At 42.0% G+C, this 25,097-nt stretch overlaps 1 protein-coding gene across 2 annotated transcripts in view; it reads right to left on the bottom strand.

The window, feature by feature from the left end:
• The window catches only part of FNIP1 (folliculin interacting protein 1), a 145,161-nt gene extending 128,356 nt beyond the window's left edge, over positions 1–16,805 (bottom strand). For both annotated transcript variants that reach the window (XM_073620691.1, XM_073620692.1), the window contains exon 1: positions 16,534–16,805. In XM_073620691.1, the coding sequence (XP_073476792.1) occupies positions 16,534–16,622 (89 nt within the window). In that variant the 5' untranslated portion in view covers positions 16,623–16,805. The remainder of the gene's footprint in view (positions 1–16,533) is intronic.
• Positions 16,806–25,097: the final 8,292 nt, after the last annotated feature.

The raw sequence follows: 25,097 nt of genomic DNA, 5'->3' as shown, positions 1-25,097 counted from the left end.
CATGCCCCCCGAAACAGGTAAGCCTTCCAACAGTGTCTATACATGGTTAGGTACCATAACCTCATGGCTAGAGTTGATATTCAATACATTTGTTCCCTACTATGTTTGAGTATATAATTGACTTTTGGATCCAATAAACATTGTTGGTGGTAATGCACTAAGCGTTTGCACCCTCTTGTGAGGTTTTGTTTTTCATTATAGCTAAAAAGTGAAAAAACCTGTGTTAAAAAAAAAGAATCATGTTTAATATAATCTAGGACGATCTGTTTGAAAAGCTCCTTCTTTCAGACATACAACTGTACACTGTCAGATTAGTAGCTCCCAGGTAAATGTGAGAGCTCCCTTTACTAAAGATCTGCCAATACTATAAGCAGATTTGTGTACACAGCAGAGGAATGTCACGGTTTGTAAATGGCTGAACTGCTCTGTGAATCCCCGTAAATTCTAACATCTGAGACATTTATTTGTGGGAGTAGGACAAAGGAGAACTTTGTGAGTGACTTTTAGTCACATCACTAACCTGATACAATTATCTGGTGCTGAGATGTCAGAGGTGCTATTTTGAGTAACAGTAAATTCCCCTGTGGAAACCAGAACGCCCTGTGCTGCCCCAAAGCTCAGTTCATTCAAACACTGAAACTGCACTGACTTTGTGAATTATCTGAATAAAGACCAGGAAGAGGAACAAAATATGCTAAAAAAAAAAAAAACAAGCCAATGCATCGCACTATATATTTAAGCTTTTAAAAAAATATAAACTCCACCATGGCAGAAAAAAAAAAAAAAAACACAAACAATCCTCCCCTGCTTAATAATTTACATTGTAAGGATCCCAGCAAACGTCACCGCACAATCATTTCTGCTTCTGTTTGTAGTGGAACTCACGTAGCTTCCACTGCATAATAAGAGGAAACAGCTGGGAACAGCATTAGAACAACCACATATGAAGGAACGAAGGGCAGCCATACATTATACAATTTTCCTTAAGGATTTACCAAAACCATATATAGGAGACCAACCCTAAACACTTTCAATGTGTATGCAATCAGACAGGCCCCTTGCACTACATAGGAGGTAAAGCTAAAGAAAACTGAACAAGAAAATTGTATGGTGTATGGCCAGCTTAACATTTTTTGATGGTGTTCCCTACCAAAACCATGCACAGAGCACCCCCAAAAAAGGAAGCCTCAGGATTTGACGTCTTTGAATTGATTGCCACTTTAGCTGGCTGCTAATGGAACCAAAAGAGCCATTTTGTTCAATTATTTAAAAAAAAAAAAAAAAAAACCTTTAGCAGTTGTAGCTGATGTTGAGTTTTCAACAACTGTAATCCTAGGTATGCAAAGTCATAGCACCAGATTAGTCAAGATAAACAAGTAAACGGAAGTCTGAAAAATGATAATTGATTGTTTTTCTATTTTTTTTTTAAATTTTAGAGACTTAAAACTGTCCGACGAGTTCCGTTCACAGCACTGGACTGCAGTAGTGTGTGCGCTAAAAAACAGACATGCTCCATTTTTATGCGGCACACTACACCATAACACAATGTGCTAAAAAAGCAATTTTGTAACACATTGGTACTGCTCCCTTCAGAGCACACACTTGCTGCTGCAGTAAAATGCAGCCACTTGTGTGAAGGATTCTTTAAAGGGCCACTGAATTTTCTAAACCCCAGAACAACTAGAACGTAATATACTTCAGCTTACCAGTCCTTATATATTGTAGCTACATTACTTTCCTTTTTCCAGGCTTCTTTTCCTTTGTTTTCACCTGGTGATAAAACCAGTAATGCACTTCCTGTCTCACAACACCACTCCCTAGTTCGAGTATATATAGAATTTAATTCCCACCCCCCATTATGAAATTAGGCAAGTACAAAAGCCACTTCTGGCCTTTTTTGGAAAATTCTAGTTGACTCAATACTTTGAAGCAAGGTGGATAAAAATTGATGATTTTTTTAAACAATCAAAATTTTTTGATTTAACCACTTTACACAAAACGACGTACCCGTACGTCAGTACTTTGATACTAAATACCGGGGTTATGGCAGCTAGCTGCTGCCATAACCCCAGTATTTAGTATCAAAGTACTGACGTATGGGTACGTCGTTTTATTTTTATTTTTTTCAAGTGACATTTTTATTTTATTTTATTATTGCATTTTAGTGTAAATATCAGATCTGAGGTCTTTTTGACCCCAGATCTCATATTTAAGGAGGCATGCCCTGGCATGCTTTTTTCTATTACAAGGGATGTTTACATTCCTTGTAATAGGAATAAAAAGTAACCCAAAAAGTGTGTGTCAAATTGTCAAAATAAAAAATTAAAAGTAAAATAAATAAGAAAAAATAAATTTTTAAAGTGTCCTGTCCCGACGAGCTCACATGCAGAAGCGAATGCATAAGTGAGTAGCGTCCGCATATGAAAATGGTGTTCAACCCACACATGTGAGATATCACCATGATTGTTAGAACAAGAGCAATAATTCAGTGTGTAATTTAATGTTATTGTTTTAATTAAATAAAAGAATTTGCGTAGTTCTCCAACTATGTGTGATTAACCTAAAATCGGTTCTGATAGTGCCGTTTTATTAACCTGACAACTTATTATTCTAAATAGGAAACCTTCATTGCGTTTGCAAATAAAGTTTCTAACTACCAGCAAGAACAAGTCCTTTCATTTAAAGAGCACCTGTCATTTCAGATCCATTATGGCAGCACCTGTTAGTGGGCATCCACTCACCTGCTGCCGCCACTTCCCACACCTTGCTGCCACATCACCAGCCATCCCATTAAAGTGAATGGGACTGTTGGTGGGTCAACAGCAGGTCAGAGGAGGAGCCGCTGCAGGGCAGAGATGACAGTTGCTATTTAAAAATTATGATTTAAATTGAATTGATTTAAATCAAGCCTTTTTACTAGTGATTTAAATCATGATTTAAAACAATTTGATTTAAATCAAATCCACTCTGCTTTGAAGTCACAATCTCAGAACAAAAAGGATGCCAGGAAAGTGTTGGACTGCTCCAAGTCAGTGACTCAAAACATTTGCAACCAATGGTCCGCACTGAAGGATAGCCTAAAGGTAAGGGATTTTTTTATTTTAAATTCACACTTGACTAGAAATTCTGACACCAAAAAGTCGATGTGTTTTTAACATTGAAATCCAACAACCTGCCTTATCAGGTTGTCGGTATATTAAAATGAACTCAAATCAAATATTTACTCTGGGATACAAAATGTAAAACTGGGAACATGCTAAAAATAAATCACGTTCATGCTGTGCAGAAAAAAAAAAAACGTGTATTTAATCCCAATACGGTGGTTTATTAAATTAGGTTGTTTTTTCTTCTACCTAAGGGCTTCTTTGCCCCATTGATATACTTATTAAAAAGATCTTTCCCAGTTTATCTTTTAACACCCATCACTGAGCAAATATCAGCCTTCCACCTATACCTCTCTCCCATACACTGGCAAAAGGTTTGAAAAAATATTATTATTATTATTATATTAAAAAAAAGAGAATTGTACAATACAATTTATTAAAGGTTATCTTGTGCCCCCTCTTATATTAAATGAACACTAATAGGCATCACAAGAAAAGTACATGTTTGAGACTTAGCAAATCCAGCCCCTACATCTCATTAAACACCCACTCTACCCTAGTTTCTAATGCAACAAACTTTTGATCTTGATGTCTTCTCTAGTGGAATGACCTAATTAAAAGGCCAAATAAAGCATTGCTCAATCATGGTGAGAACTGGGTGGACGAGATCAATAGCCTGCTAGTTGTTGATCATTTACATATTCTAATAATAGAGATTCAAACTACTTGCATGATTGTTCTTTAGGTTAGTTGTCATTTGAACAATTCAGAGTAAAATAAACAGAGAAGCACTGGGGTCCCAGGTACAACTCAGACACAATTTGCTACCAGCTTTGACTAGATATTGCTGTTCATACCGATGACTCTTTTTGTTTATGCTTACAAATGTTTAATCACACTTCTGGCAACCAACAATAAAAAAGTATTAGACACTACAATCTTCATACAAGTGAAAGGGATATGTCACCTAGTAATGGGAACGCTATGTGAGGGGATCTCATTACCTTAACATCCTACAATTAACTATGGCACAAGCCGAGAGGATACGGGCAAACAGCAGCTGAAGCTGTGTGTGTTTGCATCTCCTGGTGTATCAATGTGTAATACAGCAGAAAACCTGGAATATTTAACATCTAGGTATGCAGGGCTGGTGCAGCCTCACCAGCGCCCATGAAATGCAGCCTCACCAGCGCCCAACAAATGCAGCCTCACCAGCGCCCAACAAATGCAGCCTCACCAGCGCCCAACAAATGCAGCCTCACCAGCGCCCATCAAATGCAGCCTCACCAGCGCCCAACAAATGCAGCCTCACCAGCGCCCAACAAATGCAGCCTCACCAGCGCCCAACAAATGCAGCCTCACCAGCGCCCAACAAATGCAGCCTCAACAGCGCCCAACAAATGCAGCCTCAACAGCGCCCAACAAATGCAGCCTCAACAGCGCCCAACAAATGCAGCCTCACCAGCGCTCATCAATGAATGTTTGCTTGCTTCCATTCATTTGGGAGTCGGACACAGACACAGTCCTCCGCCGCTGCAGCGCCTCTGACACTATGTGCGAACAGATCGGCGGTTGCCTGCGGATGGCAGTACAGTATGTCAAATGGTATTGAAGTTAAAATTAAAGAATGCCAATAAACATTAGCCAAATCTATAAAAGACAGATGATTGATCGACAGATATGTTTTAATAGAAGACCTACAGTATATGTGTCCGTTATTTTCAGCATGCTAGGCTGCAAAGGTCCTAAGCATAGAAAGTATTCATACCCCTTGAAATTTTCCACATTTTGTGATGTTACAACCAAAAATCATAAATGTATTTTATTGGGATTTTATATAATAGACCAACACAAAGTGATACATAATTGTGAAGTGAAAGGAAAACGATAAATGGTTTTCAAAATTCTTTACAAAGAAGTATGTAAAAAGTGTGGTGTGCATTTGTATTCAGTTTGCTGAAGACAAGCAGACTAAGGACATGGATTACTGGAATCATGTCCTGTGGTCTGATGAGACCAAGATAAACTTATTTGGTTCAGATGGTGTCAAGCGTGTGTGGCGGCAACCAGGTGAGGCGACAAGTGTGTCTTGCCTACAGTCAAGCATGGTGGTGAGAGTGTCATGATCTGGGACTGCATGAGTGCTGCCAGCACTGGAGAGCTACAGTTCATTGAGGGAACCATGAATGCCAACATGTACTGTGACATACTGAAGCAGAGCATGATACCTCCCTTTGGAGACTGGGCCGCAGGGCAGTATTCCAACATGTTAACGACCATTGCCTTGCTAAAGAAGCTGAGAGTAAAGGTGATGGACTGACCAAGCATGTCTCCAGACCCAGGGTGAATAAAAATCAGATTTTTTTATTTAAAATCGATTTTTTTCTAAATCAAATTTATTTTAATAAAATGCTTTTGGAGTTGAAATCTATGCAAAGATAGTTTTCTATTCAAGATACATTAATAATTTAGTTTATTCAGCATGAAATGGAGATTAGTTATGTAGCATGAGGCTGTATATTCTGCAATATTTACATTTTTGGTAAACTCATTCAATGAATCCAAGCTCTGCGAGCGGAGATAACACGCACTGCATTGATGCATTCACACAATATCACAGTAACCATGAGATAAAACAAAGTTCAGGAATATTCCTTTATTCCATTGTTTTACAAATCTATGTACACTACAAACTCTAGGATTGAATCGGTTCTGATATTGTAATTTTACTAACCCGACAGCTTATTATTCTAAATAGGAAACCTTCATTTTGTTTCCAAATATTAAAGATTCTAACTGCCAGCAAGAATAAGTCCTTACGTTTAAAGCGCACCTGTCATTTCAGATCCATCATGGCAGTGCCTGTTAGCGGGCATCCACTCACCTGCTGCCGCCATGTCCCACACCTCGTTGTGTCACTGCCGCATCACCAGCCATCCCATTAAAGTGAATGGGACTGTCGGTGAGTCAACAGAGTCAGAGGAGGAGCTGCTGCTGGGCAGAGATGACAGTTGCTCTTTAAAAATCATGATTTAAAATCGACTTAATTTAAATCAAAGCCATCCTGTCCAGACCTAAACCGTATTGAGCATCTGTGGGGCATCCTCAAAACGGAAGGTGGAGAAGTGCAAGGTCTCTAACATCCACCACCTCTGTGATGTCATCATAGAGGAGTGGAAGAGGACTCCAGTGGCAACCTGTGAAGCTCTGGTGAACTTCATGCCCAAGAGGGTTATAGCAGTACTGGAAAATAATGGTGGCCACACAAAATATTAACAATTTGGGCCCAATTTGGACATTTTCACTTAGGAGTGTACTCACTTTTGTTGCCAGTGGTTTAGACATTAATGGCTGTGTGTTGAGTTATTTTGAGGGAACAGCAAATTTACACTGTTGTACAAGCTGTACACTCACTACTTTACATTGTATTAAAGTGTCATTTCTTCAGTGTTGTCGCATGAAAAGATATAATGAAATATTTACAAAAATATGAGGGGTGTACTCACTTTCAATTAGTTTTAAACTTACTTCCACTATCTAAATATGGCTACGATTTCAAATACAGGACAAATTCCAACACACGACCTCAAACATGCTATAGGACAGTGATGGCAAACCTTGGCACTAAAGATGTTTTGGAACTACATTTCCCATGATGCTCATGCACTCTGTAGTGTAGTGAAGCATCATGGGAAATGTAGTTCCAAAACATCTGGGGCGCTGTTATAGGACATATAATGCTGGATAAAATATTATTTAGTAAAAGCCCAACTAAAAAAAAAAAAAAAAAGTGTATAATAGATAGATATTTTGCCTTGCATTAAACTTTTTTGCTACACGGAAAAAAAAAAAAAGAAGAAGAAGAAGAAGAGAGATTACAAAAGTACTAAGCACAGCCAAAAAATGACACTTCAGAGGAAAATATGCAAAAACTGGCCAGTCTTCAGCTTGTGCTAGTTTCAGAAGCGGTCCTAATTGTGTCTGTTCCAAAGGACTATACAGGCGACATCACATTTAACCTGCCTCCTAATTGAAGGCGTCTGATGCATTAACCACTCTTGCTTTGATATGATTCTCCTATATTTCATTAGCAATGTGAAAACCGCTCCAAACGTTACAACAATCTAATGGTTGAAAAAACAAATTCAAACATCTACAACCACTTACATTTTCAGAGGACGAGCCTAAAAACATATTGGATTTATCTCCTTTCCCATTTGAACTTGGGAGCCTAAAACTCTAGTGTTGTACATATTACTCAGGATCTGTGATGAGTATTCAATCAGTTACATGACAAAAAAATAACAGATGTACATCTTTATGCTCCCTTTTCTAAGCAAATTGACATATATTAAACTGAGCGGTCACATAGGAGGTGAGGAGGCTACATGGAAGGTCGCCTACCATTGCTGCAATCGTTATCAACAAAGAAAGGATATCAAATATTACATCAGTACGTCAGTTGGAGGGTGGAGTATTTTTTTTTTTTTTTATTATCTGTGAAGAAATTGGTCAGCCAATGACAGAGATGTTACGTATGTTAACAGAATAAAAAGACACCAAAAATACAACTGGGCTTGTATGCATTCATGAAATGAATAGCTACAGAGCAAACAAATCAGCAGATAACATCTTTATTCTGAGAGCCATAATCTGAAGAATCATTAAAGCTAATCTACTGCAACCAATATTTATTTCCAGTATATAGGGTCATATCTACTGTAACTTTTCAATCCTATCACCTATCCATTTGTAGCATACATATTGCACTAGGCTCGGCCCCTGGACAACCCACAGTATCTATTTTTGTAAATAGCTCAATGTGTATAAGGGAAGGGGGGATAGAAAGGGGGAAGCGTAGGCTACCATAGAAAAAGGAAAGTTATAAGAAGTATGAATGAATTTCCAGTTTCCTGGCACCTACATGGCAGTATACATATGGAAAGTAACTTGCTATACCGTTGGGCATAATGAGAAAGTATGTAATGTTACATAAAGGAAGAGGAAAATGCTAAGGTCTTGGTTCCAAACTCTACTTGGGCAAGTAATGCTGCCATATACGTGAAGTGACATTAAACAATATCTTTATTTTTCAAAGACAATCCATACACATCCACTACTTAAAAGGAGCTCCACTCAAAAGTGAAAGTTTCGCTTTAAGGCCTCCTCCCCAGCTCCTGTTGGTGAAATTGAGCTTTTGGGGAGGAGGGGGGTGGGGGAGCAGGTACCCGATTTTGACAGGTACCCGTTCCCACTTGCGCTTTGACCGCCTAGGCGATCGGAAGCGAAAGTCCCCCCTCCCCCCCCCCCCCACCCTCTCGAAGTCTTCTGGAACACATGGCCTGTCCCAAAAAACTGCAGAGCCATTCACATTGCGCAGCACCACTCATGCATGCACAGTGGGCACCCGGCTGTGAAGCCGCAAGCTGTCACAGCCGGGTGCCCATAGTAAACATACCAGTGAGAGAGGACACAGGGAGAAACTGGCTGGGTTGAGCACACCGCTGGATCATAGGACAGGCAAGTGGATGTTTATTAAAAAAGTCAGCAGCTACAGTTTTTCACTTAAGAGACTGGAGCTTCTCTTTAATGACCCTGAAAATGTTTCTTAAAGTGGATGTAAACGATTCAGAAATTTGACCTAGGCACATAACTGTAGTGTTTACTTATCTCTCTCCAAAGCCCTGAGTCCCGTGTCTTTCTGCTGTTTCGTTCCTCTGTTATCAGTATGATAACTTCTGAAAAGTTCTCAGAGATGGGAGATAAAAGCAGCTGGAAATTTGTGTTGGGGAGGTTGCTATAAATAGATTAACAGAGAGCTTGTCTTGTCACAGCACAGCTTTGAAAGTATCTTTCTTCCTCTGCCTATGTGGTGGAGGAGTGTGCCTTTCCTCCAATCAGCTGTCACACAGTGTGAGCCAAGAATCCACACCTACTGCTGAATGAGGAAGTAAAAATTCTAACACAATGTAAGAATTCTAAAGAATATAGCAAGCTGAAGACAGCATATATGGCAAGTAAAACTTATTTAGGGAGATTTGTTTTATCCCTGAGTATCTTCCGAGGCTGTTCACTTCACTGGGTATAGGAGAGGGTTTAAATCCTCTTTAAGCCAGCCATAGTCAAAATGAAATTCGGCCAGTTCCTGCTGAACCAGAAAAATTTTGATACAGCTATGGGCAGGCTGGTTGTACTGAAGTCAGTCTATCGATTGACTTCAGTACAACTTGACCGTCTGGCTTTTTTAGTACAATCACTGCCCAAGGCTAAAGATGCTAGCAGTGATCATTCTATTCTGGGATAGATGGGAAGTCTCTTGCTATCGGAACATAATAATGCAGTGGGAGGGAGCAATTTTCTTTCCTACAATTTGTGATTAATGAAAAGAAAATTGCATAATGTATGGCCTGCTTTACTGTGTTTTTTTGCCTCCTTGCAACATGAGCGCCCAAACCTTTTTTCCCCCTCTTACTTCCATTTGCTTGGAAGTAGCAGTGCACATTAGTTGTGGTCATGTGGACTGCTCTATGCACGCTACACATCCCATTGTCCATCTTGGAAGCGTGCTAGAGAAGGTGGCTACATGGAGAATGAACATACCCACCCTTTAACAGGAGGGTGGATCAAAGCAGCTAAAAAGAAAAAAAATGTAAATCTAAAAATAAATATATATATATATATATATATATATATATATATATATATATATATATATATATATATATATATATATATATATACACACACACACACACACACACACACATACATACATATACACACTACCGTTCAAAAGTTTGGGGTCACCCAAACAATTTTGTGTTTTCCATGAAAAGTCACACTTATTCACCACCATACGTTGTGAAATGAATAGAAAATAGAGTCAAGACATTGACAAGGTTAGAAATAATGATTTGTATTTGAAATAACATTGTTTTTACATCAAACTTTGCTTTCATCAAAGAATCCTCCTTTTGCAGCAATTACAGCATTGCACACCTTTGGCATCCGTCCACAACACTTTTTTCCAGTCTTCCTCTGTCCAATGTCTGTGTTCTTTTGCCCATCTTAATCTTTTTCTTTTATTGGCCAGTCTCAGATATGGCTTTTTCTTTGCCACTCTGCCCTGAAGCCCAAAATCCCGCAGCCGCCTCTTCACTGTAGATGTTGACACTGGTGTTTTGCGGGTACTATTTAATGAAGATGCCAGTTGGGGACCTGTGAGGCGTCTGTTTCTCAAACTAGAGACTCTAATGTGCTTATCTTCTTGCTTAGTTGTGCAACGCGGCCTCCCACTTCTTTTTCTACTCTGGTTAGAGCCTGTTTGTGCTGTCATCTGAAGGGAGTAGTACACACCGTTGTAGGAAATCTTCAATTTCTTTGCAATTTCTCGCATGGAATAGCCTTCATTTCTAAGAACAAGAATAGACTGTCGAGTTTCAGATGAAAGTTCTCTTTTTCTGGCCATTTTGAGCGTTTAATTGACCCCACAAATGTGATGCTCCAGAAACTCAATCTGCTCACAGGAAGGTCAGTTTTGTAGCTTCTGGAAGGAGCTAGACTGTTTTTAGATGTGTGAACATGATTGCACAAGGGTTTGCTAATCATCAATTAGCCTTCTGAGCCAATGAGCAAACACATTGTACCATTAGAACACTGGAGTGATAGTTGCTGGAAATGGGCCTCTATACACCTATGTAGATATTGCACCAAAAACTAGACATTTGCAGTTAGAATAGTCATTTACCACATTAGCAATGTATAGAGTATATTTGTTTAAAGTTAGGACTAGTTTAAAGTTAGCTTCATTTAAAAGTACAGTGCTTTTCCTTCAAAAATAAGGACATTTCAATGTGACCCCAAACTTTTGAACGGTAGTATATATATATATATATATATATATATATATACACACACATACATATACACACACACACACACACACACATATACACACACACACACTATCTCACATAAGTGAGTACACCCCTCACATCACATTTTTGAATGAAAACACGTAACAAAATATATAGTAGGTGTTATCCAAATTGGGCTGCACTTTAAGAGATAATAAAGAGCCACTAAGATGAGCTGAATGGTTCAGTTATCTGCAAAAATGAAAAAGGATTGTAGAGGTGCAGATTGCGAAGGATTGTACTTTCCATGGAAGATCAGAAAACCTTTAGGAGACAGGGAAACTTCAGCTGATACAACATGATTTAGCTTACATGAGCAAAGCAAAATAATTGTGTCCCCAAAAGCGTCCTCATAAACGGACTGCACCCATGACAGGTCCCTTGTGTTTGTTAAGGAAAGGAACCCAATTTCACATGTTAGCTGCCAAGCACGTTAAAAGTTCTTTACAGAGTAGAGGACATACTGGTGTTTATTTGCTAAAGCTGGAGAGTGCAAAATGAGTCTCACTTCTGGATAGATCAGCTTCTAACCTCAGCTTGTTCAAATAAAATGATTGTAAAGTCTCATTTATTTATTTATTTTAAATAACAAACATGTCTATACTTACCTGCCCTGTGTAGTGGATTTGCACAGAGCAGCCTGGATCCTCCTCTTCTCGGGTCCCTCTGCTATGTTCCTGGCCCCTCCCTCCTGTCGAGTGCCCCCACAGCAAGCTCCTCTACCGATTGGCTAACTGACTTTGACAGCAGTGCTGCTGCTGATTGACAATGGCGCCGCTGCTGTGTCTCAGCCAATCAGGAGGGTGAGTCCAGGAAGGCCGAGGGACTTGTGGACATCGCTGGATAGATAAGGGGCTCAGGTAAGTATTAGGGGGGCTGCTGCACACAGAAGGCTTTTTATCCTAATGCATTAATATAAAAAACTTTCTGCCTTTACAAACTTTTTAAGATTTGGCAATAAAACCTGGAAGCCTTATACCAATATAATGCTGCACTATCCAAATATAATCATACGGTAACCGTACTAAATCATAATATTACTGGTTGCAGTTAAATAGTGGTGAGATATTCTGGAAGCCGATTGGTTTCTATGCAGAAGTGAGCCTGATTTTGCACTTTCCAGCTTTCGTAAATAAACCCCCATTATGTCTCTACCACACTGGTAGCAGTTGAGAGGAAAGCATGAACTAATCTATCAGGATTGTGAAATAGAGCCAAAGCACCCAGCAAAAACCTGTGCAGATTCTGCCCACTTAGTAGCCATGTTGCCCATTCTGGGTAACTCAGCAGGGCTGGACAACTGCTAGGAGCAAAGTATCCAATAAGTATACAAAATTGCCATATTATATCTTCATTGGCCATTTTATTTGACAATAAGAGTTCCTGTTACTGTACCTAGATTCTTCAAAATTATGCATTAATCTCTCCACTTTTTATTCCAAGTACATACTTTCCTTAGAAGATAAAAATAGAACATGCTGAATACACATAAATTCATACGCCAGATAGCAATACAAGAATTCCAACAAGTTGGATGACACATAATCAACGCATCAACACATGGATGCAAATCACCTGACAGACCTGTTTGAATTATACGAGACAAGTCTTGTCACAACAAATGAATACATATAAAATTCCACATGATACTGAAATCATCAGGTAAGAAGTCTTTTTCTCAATATTCCCTTTGACAACAGAGTGACACACTCTTTATTGCTATATTACATACTAGTCATAGGCTATTCTGATACTTTATGGCAAAGGTGTGACACATTGATCAAAAACGGTATATTAAAGTAGATCTACAGCCTTTCATTTAGGTTTAGATCGAAGGGTCAGAAAGTTTATCAGGTTTAAAGCGGATCTATGGTCAATATGTACAATCATATAACCATTTCACATTGTATTTCAGTAATTTCCAGTCTACTCCTAATCATCTGAACCATGTTGAAGTGTGTAAACTAAAGCTGGGTATACACGTTCAGATTTTTTTTCATTCAACCGGCGAGTTGAATGGAAAAAAAACAAACAAACACAACACTGACAACAGATTCCCACCCTCAAACCCCCCCCCCCACCATCAACACAACACAATTTCAAAGCCGCATGTCACTGCGACTTCAGGTACGACTTGGAAGACATCTGTATGGCTTCATGCACAGATGCCTATGCAAATCGCACCTGAAATCGCCAAAAGTAGAGCAGGAACTTCTTTTTCAAATTGATGCGGCACCACAAAGTCGGCATCACACTGATTTGAACAGTGCCATTCTCGACAATAGGGTGCGACTTGTCATGCGATTTGACCTGTCAAATCGCACGACAAGTCGCTCCGGTGTGAAAGGGGGTTAAGGGCAGATTCACACCACAATGCATTTCTGCAGGTTCCCGCAAGGTGTGTTTTTTTACGGCCCATTTTAATGGGCTGCCAAAGGTGTGGGAATGCACAAAAAAAAAAAAAAAAAAAACAGCAAGTGCAACTTTTAAAATCGTACTGTACCACTGAATTTGGTGCCCCAAATGTGCAGGCATTTGGTAGATGCGATTGGGGAGCCATTAAAAATTAATGGCACCTGCACACATCTAAAGAGAGCAGCGTGCACCCTGCAAACGCACAGGGAAACGGGCATTTCCCACACCAGAAGAGGTGTGAATGAGCCCTGAAGGAATTGGTTTTGCTTAGGAAATAGATGCATATGGAAGTAGAAAAAAAAAATCGGGGCTCATCCTTGTACAGCATAAATAAGAAGACACGACCCAGCTGACCATCAACATAAGCGAACATTTGTTCAATGACCACCAAAGGTAACGCTACAATTTGTATTAGCTGTATCTCTGTTCTGGTTACTACTAGCTTCATTTCATTATTATTACTGAAAACTATTTTGGAGTACGAAGCAGCTCAGGGTGTTAAATATGCTTAGCTGTACCACATTCCTTATTCTTTTATCGATTTGTATATCTCAACTTCTAGCTCATACTAATGTGGTGTGAGCCGTACATACAGTAGTTATCAGCAGGAGTTCCCTGAAATCTGAGAATTATTTCAAGAGTTCTAAGATGTAAAGCAAGGATAAGCATGATAGATCCAAGGGCATGCACCTTTAAAAGTATACAGTGGAAACATCCAATGTCTTATCAGGATGGTGTGCATCATCCTGAATGGCACCCCTATGCATCTTCCCACCAGACAGACTATGCAGTTCACCACAATGCACCGTGTTACAGAAAATAGTACTTGCGCTTTTTTGATGAATTAGCGCAGCACAACAGTAAGAATGGAACCTGAAATCCACACTTCCAATGCAGAAGATGTACACTGTCCAGGAAGTTAGTGACTAGGTTCCCACAGAAATTTAGAGCAGGAGTCTCAGGCTGCAATTGGGTCCTGCCTTCAACTTGCTTGCACTCGGGCGGGGATAAAAAAAAAAAAAAAAAAAAAAACTTTTGCAGCTACGTATTTTATTTATTTTTTTAAGTATGGATCTAAATACAAAGTGCAATGTTGTCTACTGGACAGTAGACAACACAGCTGTGTAAAGATCTGGATATTAACATTTTTACATTTGAGCGCATTTAGTAAATTTACACACATACTCAAATATGTATGGGCTTATAAGCATACATTGAAACACTGGTGCCCTAAAGAGGCTATAGAAACATTTTCTTTTTTTATACACTTTTACGCATGATCTTCATGGAACATAACTTGCGCTTTATACTTAGGATCCCAACAATCACGTCTGTGAGCAAGAAGCCCAATAGGAATCAATTACATCCCAAGGGCTAAGTTCACGAGGTCTCAGCACTTATGTTTCTATGGAAACTGGCTTCTGTGTCAAAAAGGTACTTTCTATTCTAGAATGATCAGAGGGGTTCTTTGGACATAAAGAAAATACATATTTTCCCTATCATGCACGTATACTTTAAGGGCTTGCTTACACCTGCGTTGGTCTTCGAAGAGAAATTCACAATAGATTGCTCTTCAGAGATTGGTGCAGGCATGGCTGGCAGGCATTTAGGAGGTGATCCTGTCGTTTTTTGTTTTCTTTTTTGGTTTTTGGACAGTCAAACCATGAGCCTAGTGTTCACGCCACAACTGTAGCTCAGCCCTATTCATCACTTGCACAGGTCATGTTTGGCAGCGGTACAGCCTGCCAAACATGACAGAGGGGCTCATTTTTGTCATGTCACGAGCAAAGCATCACAGCCATGACATGTTTACAACCCTGCCTGGCTGCATTTGCAGCTTAAGAGGAAGGTCTGGAGATCAACCACCTATTTTTACCACCCAAGTATAATATAAGCCCAGATCACCAGCACAGTCTCCACTAAATAACATCAATATTTGGCATTTAACCATTATAAAATTGTTGGCCTTTTGCCTAGAGAACTTCAAAATATTACACAAGATGTGTGTAAACATTTGGACTTTAGTATTTTGTATTTATGCCTCAGATTATTTCCTATACGTTACATCTGTATCTTCCCCCAATACTAGAGCAGCTGATATTCCAGCCATTGTCAATGACACCCTCTCAACCTTTTTGCCCCAGAGGAACCCTTGAAATCATTTTCAACTTTTGGGGAACCCTTGCTGAAATCAGTTCCTTGATGGCAACTGAGAAAAAATGCCCCTCGCGCTGGCGGCCAGTGGGGAAACATGCCCCTCGCGCTGGCGGCCGGTGGGGAAACATGCCCCTCGCGCTGGCGGCCGGTGGGGAAACATGCCCCTCGCGCTGGCGGCCAGTGGGGAAACATACCCCTCGCGCTGGCGGCCAGTGGGGAAACATACCCCTCGCGCTGGCCACTGGTGTCATGCCACTAGCTCAGCTAAGTGGTGTTGGCCCCAGAACTACTCAGGTACCTTCATATAGGAAGCCAAAGGGCAGGAGAAGTGTGGTGTGCACACTATTAATCAACACATCCAATGATCACACATAAATACAATTCATGAGCAGACAAGCTGCTAGGTCAGGTTAATTTGATGAAGAACATCACCAGGACATCTTCTGGTGGCCATACACACTTCAATTTTATTACCCGATCAATCAAAACAATCTAATTAGAAACCAATTGATAAGCCATGACTTCCCATCTGATCCATTTAGAACAGAGTCAATTGCCCAAGGCAGAAAATAATCAATAGTTTTGCATCATTCGGCAACACTGAGATAAATTTGATAATTTTTCGATCAATTGGATTACAGCTGCATGGTAGAAACAGAGATACGATTGATAACTTACAATGCTATCTTGCAGCTATCGATCGTATTTCATTTCCCTATGTATGTCATAGCAATTGATTATTCTGCTGACTATAGATATTGCTGTGAAAATTAATCGATCATGTATTGAAGTGTGTATGGTCACCATGATGAGAAGATGCAAAGCAGAGCTGCTCCTAGATAAGATATCCTTCTAGATATTGCAGGTTCTGTCATATCATATGATGACAGTTCCAGGTTATCCCCTACCCCCAGCAATAATAATAGAAATAATGGAGGTACCTGAAGGCATAGTCCTCTCTGTGGTCTCTGCTTGGGGACAGCTGCCCGTTCCTCTTGCTGAAAAGCTTCTGGAAAAGTGTGGGCGGCATATTGCTGGAAAGTCCCAGCTACAAAGTGACATTAAAGTGTCAGCATTGGACACATAACGCCAGCCGCCACTACCAACTATCTCCAGCAACACTCCATCACTGTCTCTAGTCATATGACTGCACACATACACTCCGCCCGATCACAGCACTCCCCGCTCTGCCAGCCACTTCCTGCCCTGGAACGACTACAAGCGCTCTCATTGGTCGGCTCCACACTGCTAGCAAAAGCGCACATATCAGGCATCCCTTTAGACGTGCTGTACTTGCGGCTGACGGCCATTAGGGGGCTGCCGACTGGCTTCTGCACTCTATATACAGTATACTGTATATTTAGATTGTCCAGTGTTGTGTGCTATTAATAAAAAAAACTAAAATAAAGATTGCAGTAAACCTAATCATTTATAGATTCATTGATTTCATTTAATTGATATTGTCTATAAATGGGTCAAAACTGCCCACCCTACAGCTTTAACCCCTGCGTTAGGGTTGCCACTTTTTCTTCAAGTCAAACCCAAACACTTTAGCGGCGCACAGCTTTTTTTTTTTTTTTTAGCATACTCTATATGATTGTAAAAGACCTGGGACACATTTGGGCGCTCCAAAGAGAATAATAATGTGGTGTGCATAGTGCCCCCTCACCCTCCTGTCAGGCACTGTTCTTAGCTACATTCCTGGTTGAATAATGTGTCCGGGTTTCCTGTGGACTGAAACCCGGACACATGATTCAAAACCCCAACTGTCCAGGTAAATCCCCGGGCAGGTGGCAACCCTACCCCGCATTCAGTGTGCCATTCCACATGTATATTTTCATGCATTTGTAATATGTTTGCATGCGTTTGCAGTGCTCTTTTTTCATTTTTTTTTCTTACCGAGTTGCATTTACATGCATTTGCAGTGCGTACGTGTGCATTTTGGTGTGTTCACATGCCAAACAATGCAGAGTGGTGTGTTTTGTATAAAACACATGCGAAAACAGCGCAATGGTGTCATCTAGACTTACATTAATTCTTCTTGCATGTGCATTGGTACAGAGTTTAACCACTTCAGCCCCGGAAGAATTGGCTGCTCAAAGACCAGGCCATTTTTTGCGTTACGGCATTGCGTCACTTTAACTGACAATTGTGCAGTTCTGCGACGCTGTACCCAAACAAAATTGACGTCCTTTTTTTCCCACAAATAGAGCTTTCTTTTGGTGGTATTTGATCATCTCTGTGGTTTTTATTTTTTGCGCTATAAACAAAAAAAGAGCGACAATTTTTAAAAAAACACAATATTTTGTACTTTTTGCTGTAATAAATAGCCCCATTTTTAAAAAAAAAAAAAACGATTTTTTTTCTCAGTTTAGGCCGATATGTATTCTTCTACATATGTTTGGTAATAAAGATCACAAAAAGCGTATATTGATTGGTTTGCACAAAAGTTATAGCGTCTACAAAATAGGGGAAAGTTTCATGGCATTAATATTATTTTTTTTTTTTTTTTTACTAGTAATGGCAGCGATCTGCAATTTTTATCAAGACTGCGACATTATGGCGGACACATCAGACACTTTTGACACATTTTTGGGTCGATTGACAATTATACAGCGTTCAGTGCTATAAAAATGCACTGATTACTGTGTAAATGTCACTGTCAGGGAAGGGGTTAACACTAGGGGGCGATCAAGAGGTTAACTGTGTTTCCTATGTGTGTGTTCTAACTGTGGGGGAGGGGACTGACTATAGGAGATGAGAGATCGTGGTTCCCAGCTCATAGGAACTTACGATCTCTCTCTCCTCACCTCACAGAACAGGGATTTGTTGGTTTACATACACACGTCCCTGTTCTGCCTCTCGTGCCCGTGATTGCTCATGGCGACCGCCGGTCACAAGCATCGGTACCCCCGCTGTGCAGCGAGGGGCATGCGCGCACCTGCTATCCCACTTAAAGGGACCGACGTACAGCTACGACAGTTTGTGGGACCGCGCTGACCTGCCGCAGTATAATGACGGTGGCTGGTCAGCAAGTGGTTAAAAATGTGTTTGACTGCATTTGGTGTAAATGAGTCACTGGATGTAATGGCTGCATTCATTTTATTTTTTCCACACTTTTTTTCCTTTACTTTGACATGGTGATCCTGCCATATTGCTCAGTTCTGCATTTAGTTTGCTGCTGCTGTGAAGAAGTCTTTATCTGCCTTCTGCAAGGACTTCAGCCAAGTTTCATAAGGTAAGGAAGTTAGAGTCCTCTGTGTTAATAGTTCAGTTTGGAAGTATCCCACTATATCCCTTTACCCTATCCAAGTTATCCAAAAAAAAAACAACAAAAACAAAACCCCTAAACTGGTCATTGGAGTAACAAGCTGAAGTGAGCGTGCACATGGTTGTGGGAAATACCTTGTGCCTGGCTGCGGAACAAAAAGTGCAGAAGACCCAGACAAAATACTAGCGGCTCCTGTGAGAGTAGTGCTACAGTAGCACAGAGAGATATAGCTGGGAACAATGCTAACTGATAACAGTCCAAAGGAAGAGAGCACAGGACATCAACTCACAAGATTTCTGGCAGGATGAACAAACCTTTTTTTTTTTTTCTTTGCACTTGTCCAACAGCTAAAATAAAACAAACAGTAATTCCTTTACTTAATAAAGCTTATAGGAGATTTTAGTGATGAGGAGCCCAAGGAGGGGAGGCACATTGCCGGGAGGACACAAGGGAGGGACGTGGCCGTCGCGGGAGGGGGCGTGGCTGTCGCGAGAGGGGTCAGGTCCAGTAGAGGATACGGGATACAGTATCATCAATGTGTGCAGTGTTGTTCACAATGCCCCCCCCCCATGGACCCGTGTGCAGTGAACACCCTGCACACATGGAAGATACTCCACTGGTTTACATATATTTTATTATCACAATATATGAGGAATCTTATATAGTGGATTGATATAGTTATACCTACCTTTTTTTGCACTTTAAAGTGTATTACTGAGCAGAGTTTCCTGCCCGGCAGCTGCACATGTCACACAAGCAGGCACAGTGGGCAACGGTGCTGTGCTCAGAACCTGCACTGTTAACAGGCCTCTGTCGCTGAAGAGGCTCAGGCACTGTGCCTGCCTTTGTGACAGTTGCAGCGGCTGAAAAGGGAGCCTAGTAACACTAAGACCCCTTTCACACTAAGGCACTTTCAGGCGTTTTAGCGCTAAAAATAGCGACTGTAAATCGCTGGAAAAGCACCTCTCAAACCACCCCAGTGTGGAAGCCCGAGTGCTTTCAGCAGGACAGGAAAAAAGTAGTGCTCTTGCAGGACGGAAAAAAAGTTCTGCAAGAGGTTCTGTATACACTGCTTCCAAACCGCCCGCCCATTGAAATGAATGGGCAGCACTGCCTAAGCATCTGAAAAGCGATTCCACACACGGGCGCTTTTAACCCCTTGTTAACCCCTTCTTTGGGGTTAAAAGCGCCCTGCTCCCAGCCGCAAATCGGCTCTGCAGCACCGGTAAGGTGCCCCTAAAACAAGCAGCACTTTACAGCGACCGTGGGGCAGTCTAGGTGTGAAAGGGCTCTTAACCTGTGATTTTCTAAAGGTTCAGCATTACTGAACTGTCCTGAGGATGGAGTGTCCAGTATGGCGGACCTCAGCGCCCCCCCCCAAACTGTGCCGTCTGAGGTAGCTGCCTCAATTGGCTTCATGGGCAGCATGGTCTTGCCCACACCAAGACCCTTCAATAATATATATCCTCTTAAAGTGGTTGTATAGTCTTTTTTTTAACTTTTACCTACAGGTAAGCCTATAATAAGGCTTATATTAAATAAATGTAGCGCTAAATCAACATATATAAGTGATTACTGTGCACGTGCATATAATGTCCCAAAAAAAATGCCGTGTTGCTGTAAACACAAAAGTCCACAATCAGGGTAAGTGATCCGTGTGGCAATACATTCAACTTCTCAACGATGTACTCAGAAGTCTTCAAGGTAAGTGAAAAGATGGAATACGCTTACCGGCTGGGTTGGATTCTATTGCCATAAGCATAGAATCGATAAAGCTTTGTGCCTCCAAGGGCAAAAACATGAGGTGATGGAGGCAAGGGTAGAGCCTCTATGGTGGAGGCAGGGGTAGAGCCTCTATCCGTTATGGATGTCCCTTCTGGTCCACTAGAACTGGGTCAGAGATGGTGTCCACAGATCAATAGTTCCTCGATGTATCAGAACATGTGGAGAAAAAAGGGATAGCGTTTCGATCAAAACGATCTGATACATCGAGGAACTATTGATCTGTGGACACCATCTCTGACCCAGTTCTAGTGGACCAGAAGGGACATCCATAACGGATAGAGGCTCTACCCCTGCCTCCACCATAGAGGCTCTACCCTTGCCTCCATCACCTCATGTTTTTGCCCTTGGAGGCACAAAGCTTTATCGATTCTATGCTTATGGCAATAGAATCCAACCCAGCCGGTAAGCGTATTCCATCTTTTCACTTACCTTGAAGACTTCTGAGTACATCGTTGAGAAGTTGAATGTATTGCCACACGGATCACTTACCCTGATTGTGGACTTTTGTGTTTACAGCAACACGGCATTTTTTTTGGGACATTATATGCACGTGCACAGTAATCACTTATATATGTTGATTTAGCGCTACATTTATTTAATATATGGTATTCATTCTTATCACATGGTTTGTAGCAGCTTATCCACTCACTGTCCATCCCCTTTTTTTAGGGCAGCGCAATAATTATTCCCTTCCTATAATAAGGCTTACCTGTAGGTAAAAAAAATATCTCCTAAACCTGTACGGTTTAGGAGATATTCCCCTTGCTATGAGCCGCTGACTGCAGCGGCGCATGCGCACAGGAAATTCTCGGCTGAAGGCCCGGCAACTGCCGGACCTTGCCGGGTAAGAAATCTCCCGCGCGCATGCGCGGGAGTGATGACATCGCGGCTCCAGCCACTCACAGCGCTGGAACCGCGATACCCGGAAGACATGCCGAGGCAACATGACAGCTCCCTCAGCGTGGACCAGGTAAGATACTGACGCCTCGTTCTAAGGTAAGTATTTCATAATGAGCTAGTATGCGGTGCATACTAGCTCATTATGCCTTTTGCTTTACAGGGGTAAAAAAAAAAAAAAAATTTCAGCAGGTATACAACCGCTTTAAAGCAATAAAACCATGACAGGAAGTTTTACTCCTCCCTACTTTACCCCAAACAAAACAAGCTTTTTGCCCAGACACAATACATCACAAGCGTCTGACAGATAGAAATGTACACACATGTAATCAAAGTCTAAAGACGAAGCAAGAAACAGACACATCTAAAGGAAGGCAGGGACACTTTCTTTGTACAACTGAAAAATGGTTTCTGTTGTGTATGTGCAAGAGCTCACGGTGAGGGAATCATATGATGAGATCACATGACTACAGCTCAGCACTGGTATTAGCACTGCTGTTGTGTCTGTAGAGGTGTTTCCTTGTGCGTGGGTGACTGGAACCTATTCCAAACTGATAAACAGATATTTCTACCACAAATCCACTTAGTAACCTATCATTGACGTAGTGCTTGTTTTTCATAACATTGATACAAGGTGGGGCATGAAGAAAATGCAGATAATGAGAAATGATGAAAGTAGATACAGGTGGCTGCAGAGCACATAAATAGTCTGGGGTCTGGAGCAGTCTTGTCCAGGGGGAGAAATTCCCAACCTGAAAGGCTATGGCCCTTCTAGGCAGCCCAGCTTAAATTCTGCCTATGTTCATCAAGGTTTATGGTTGAACTAGATGAACTTGTGTCTTTTTTCAACCTGACTAACTACAATATGTTCCAACTATGTTAAAGCTGGGAGCCCTGCTTGCTGAGAATCTCAGGAACTAATCATGGAATGTAAGGAAAAGGAGGGAAAACAGTTTTAACCACTTCAATACCGGGCACTTATACACCTTCCTGCCCAGACCAATTTTCAGCTTTCAGCGCTGTCGTAGTTTGAATGACAATTGCGTGGTCATCCATCACTGTACCCAAACTACATTTTTATCATTTTGTTCCCACAAATAGAGCTTTCTTTTGGTGGTATTTGATCACCTCTGCGGTTTTTATTTTTTGCTAAACAAATAAAAAAAGACCAAAAATTTTGAAAAAAATAAGTTTTGCTTCTGTTTCTGTTAAAAAATGTTGTAAATAAGTAAGTTTTCTCTTTCACTGATGGGCGCTGATAACGCGGCACTGACAGGCACTGATAAGAGCGGGCACTGATGGGAACTGGTAGGCGGCACTGATGGGTGGCACTGATATGCAGCACTCATGGGTGGCACTGATGGGCACTGATAGGCGACACTGATGGGCACTGAAAGGCTGCAAAGATGGGTTCTTATGGGTGGCACTGATAGGCGGCACTCATAGGCAGCACTGATGGGCACTGATATGAGGCACTGATAGGCATCCCTGGTGGCACTGGCAGTGGTAGGCATTGTGAGTGGGCACTGATTGACAGCTGCCTGGGCATTGATTGGCAGCTGCCTGGGCACAGATTAGTATTTCCCTGGGGGTCTAGGGGGCATACCTGGTGGTCCAGTGTGGATGGCCATCCTGGTGGTCCTGGGCGGCTTCCCTGGTGGTCCTGGGTGGGATCTGAGGGGGGCTGTGCTGATAAACAATCAGCACAGACCCCCCCTGTCAGGAGAGCAGACACGAGTGAGGAAAAGCCGATCACCACCTCTTCCTATTTACATCGTGGTCAGCCGTGATTGGACGCAGCTGATCACGTGGTAAAGAGTCTCCGTCAGAGACTCTTTACCTGGATCGGAGTTGCGGTGTGTCAGACTGACACAGCGCAACAACGATCGGGGCGCGCATCGGCTTAATATCCTGATCACATCATATGACGTCCGGTCAGGATATTGAAACCACTTTGCTGCCGTCATTTTGCGATATGGTGGGCGGCAAGTGGTTAAGCCCCCCTTGCCTCATGAGATTGTGGCAGCGGGGTTTCTAGTATCCTCTCAGGTTTAAAATTTGCGGGAAGACTTCCCATTGGCCCTTGGCCTCTGGAAAGGTCAGGTGACCACTCTATCTGGGCAGTTTAAGGGGATTGTGGTGTGGAATTGAAAAAGACCCCCTCACGTTTTAAAAATTGCGGGAAGACTTCTCATTGGCCCCTGACCTCTGGGAAGGTCAAGTGACCACTGTATCTGAGCAGTTTAAGGGGTTTTCTGTGTGGAATTTCAAATAAAAAGGGGGTTCCGAGCCCCAGAGGTTCAGTCGCCTCAGAAGCAACAGCTGTGGTGTTCAGGGAGTCTCTCCTCAGAGCAAACAGTGCTACTGAGGCTGAAGAAGATGTCCTTTCTGAGGCTCCTAATTGAAAGAGCCAGAGAAGAAGCGAGGGAGAACTGAATCCGAACATGCCTCGACCTACCTCGATCTGCTGGTCAAGTCACAGCCAAAGTTCCCGGAGCCATCGTCGGCAGGTCTGCCTCCACCGCAACAGCCACCACAGACACAGTTGCTGCCACTGCAGCCACCGCCGTTGATGCTACACCCAGGGGCACCATCAGAGCAGCCGAGGCTTTGGAACAAGGAGAGGTCTGGGACCAAGCAGTGGGTTTGGAGGAAAAGAAAGCTCCACCCACGAAGGAAGTTCCGGGTCGGCCGTCAGCTTAACATGTCACTTCCCTTCCTGCCAAAGAGGCAGCGCTACGGGAGCCAGCGTTACTCCCCCTAATCACCCCGCACTGTCTCTTCCCATAGCGCAGGGGGTCCCCCTCGGCGCAAGGGTAGCACAACTGGAAGCAGGGTGGGGGAGTGCAACGCAGGAAGAAGGAGCCCAGCGAGAATAGTGCCGCCCGGGTCACAAGGGGCACTGGAAGAGAGAAGATCCCGGCCAGGGTGTCAAGACCCTCTGGAGGTCGGGCAACAACCCCAAGGAAATCATATCCCGGTGGTCTGCACTTCAAGGGATCTTCTACAGCTGATATTATTCCTTTACAAAACACTAATGTTTCTGAAACATGTAGAAAGGAAGCATTGCCATGCATCTTGTCTCCTCTAGGTTTTCATTTGTCCACCAACATCAAGGAGAAGATTTGGCGAGAGAAATTTTTGGATATATTATCATCACTCCCCTCATCAAAAGAGTTTCTTCAGAAGTCAGGTGGAAGAGATGATAAATCTGAAGAGGATAAAAGACGGCCGATTAACGAAACATTTAACAATTTGTTGCAAGCCTTTTTCATATTCGCTAGCATCCTATGCGACAGACATCCGGAGAAAAGTCTGGGTCTTTTTCAGCATTTGGACATAGTTTTGGAGGCTTACAAAAACTTTGGGGGTACGGCTTGGTGGTACACCCATCATTACAATGGGGAACTAAGGATATTAGCCTGTGGCTGAATCTTTTTCTTCCCCAAAAGCCAGTCGCGTCGGGAGGCGGGGGGCTGGGGGGGGAGGGCTGGAGCCCCGAATAGGTCCCCGAAAAGCCCCGGGTCTCAGGAATGCACAACTGTATTAGTA

Source organism: Aquarana catesbeiana, linkage group LG03, assembly GCF_042186555.1.
Source record: "Aquarana catesbeiana isolate 2022-GZ linkage group LG03, ASM4218655v1, whole genome shotgun sequence".
Taxonomy (NCBI): domain Eukaryota; kingdom Metazoa; phylum Chordata; class Amphibia; order Anura; family Ranidae; genus Aquarana; species Aquarana catesbeiana.
The sequence above is the reverse complement of the archived record's forward strand: the minus strand, read 5'-3'. Positions and strand labels throughout refer to the sequence as shown.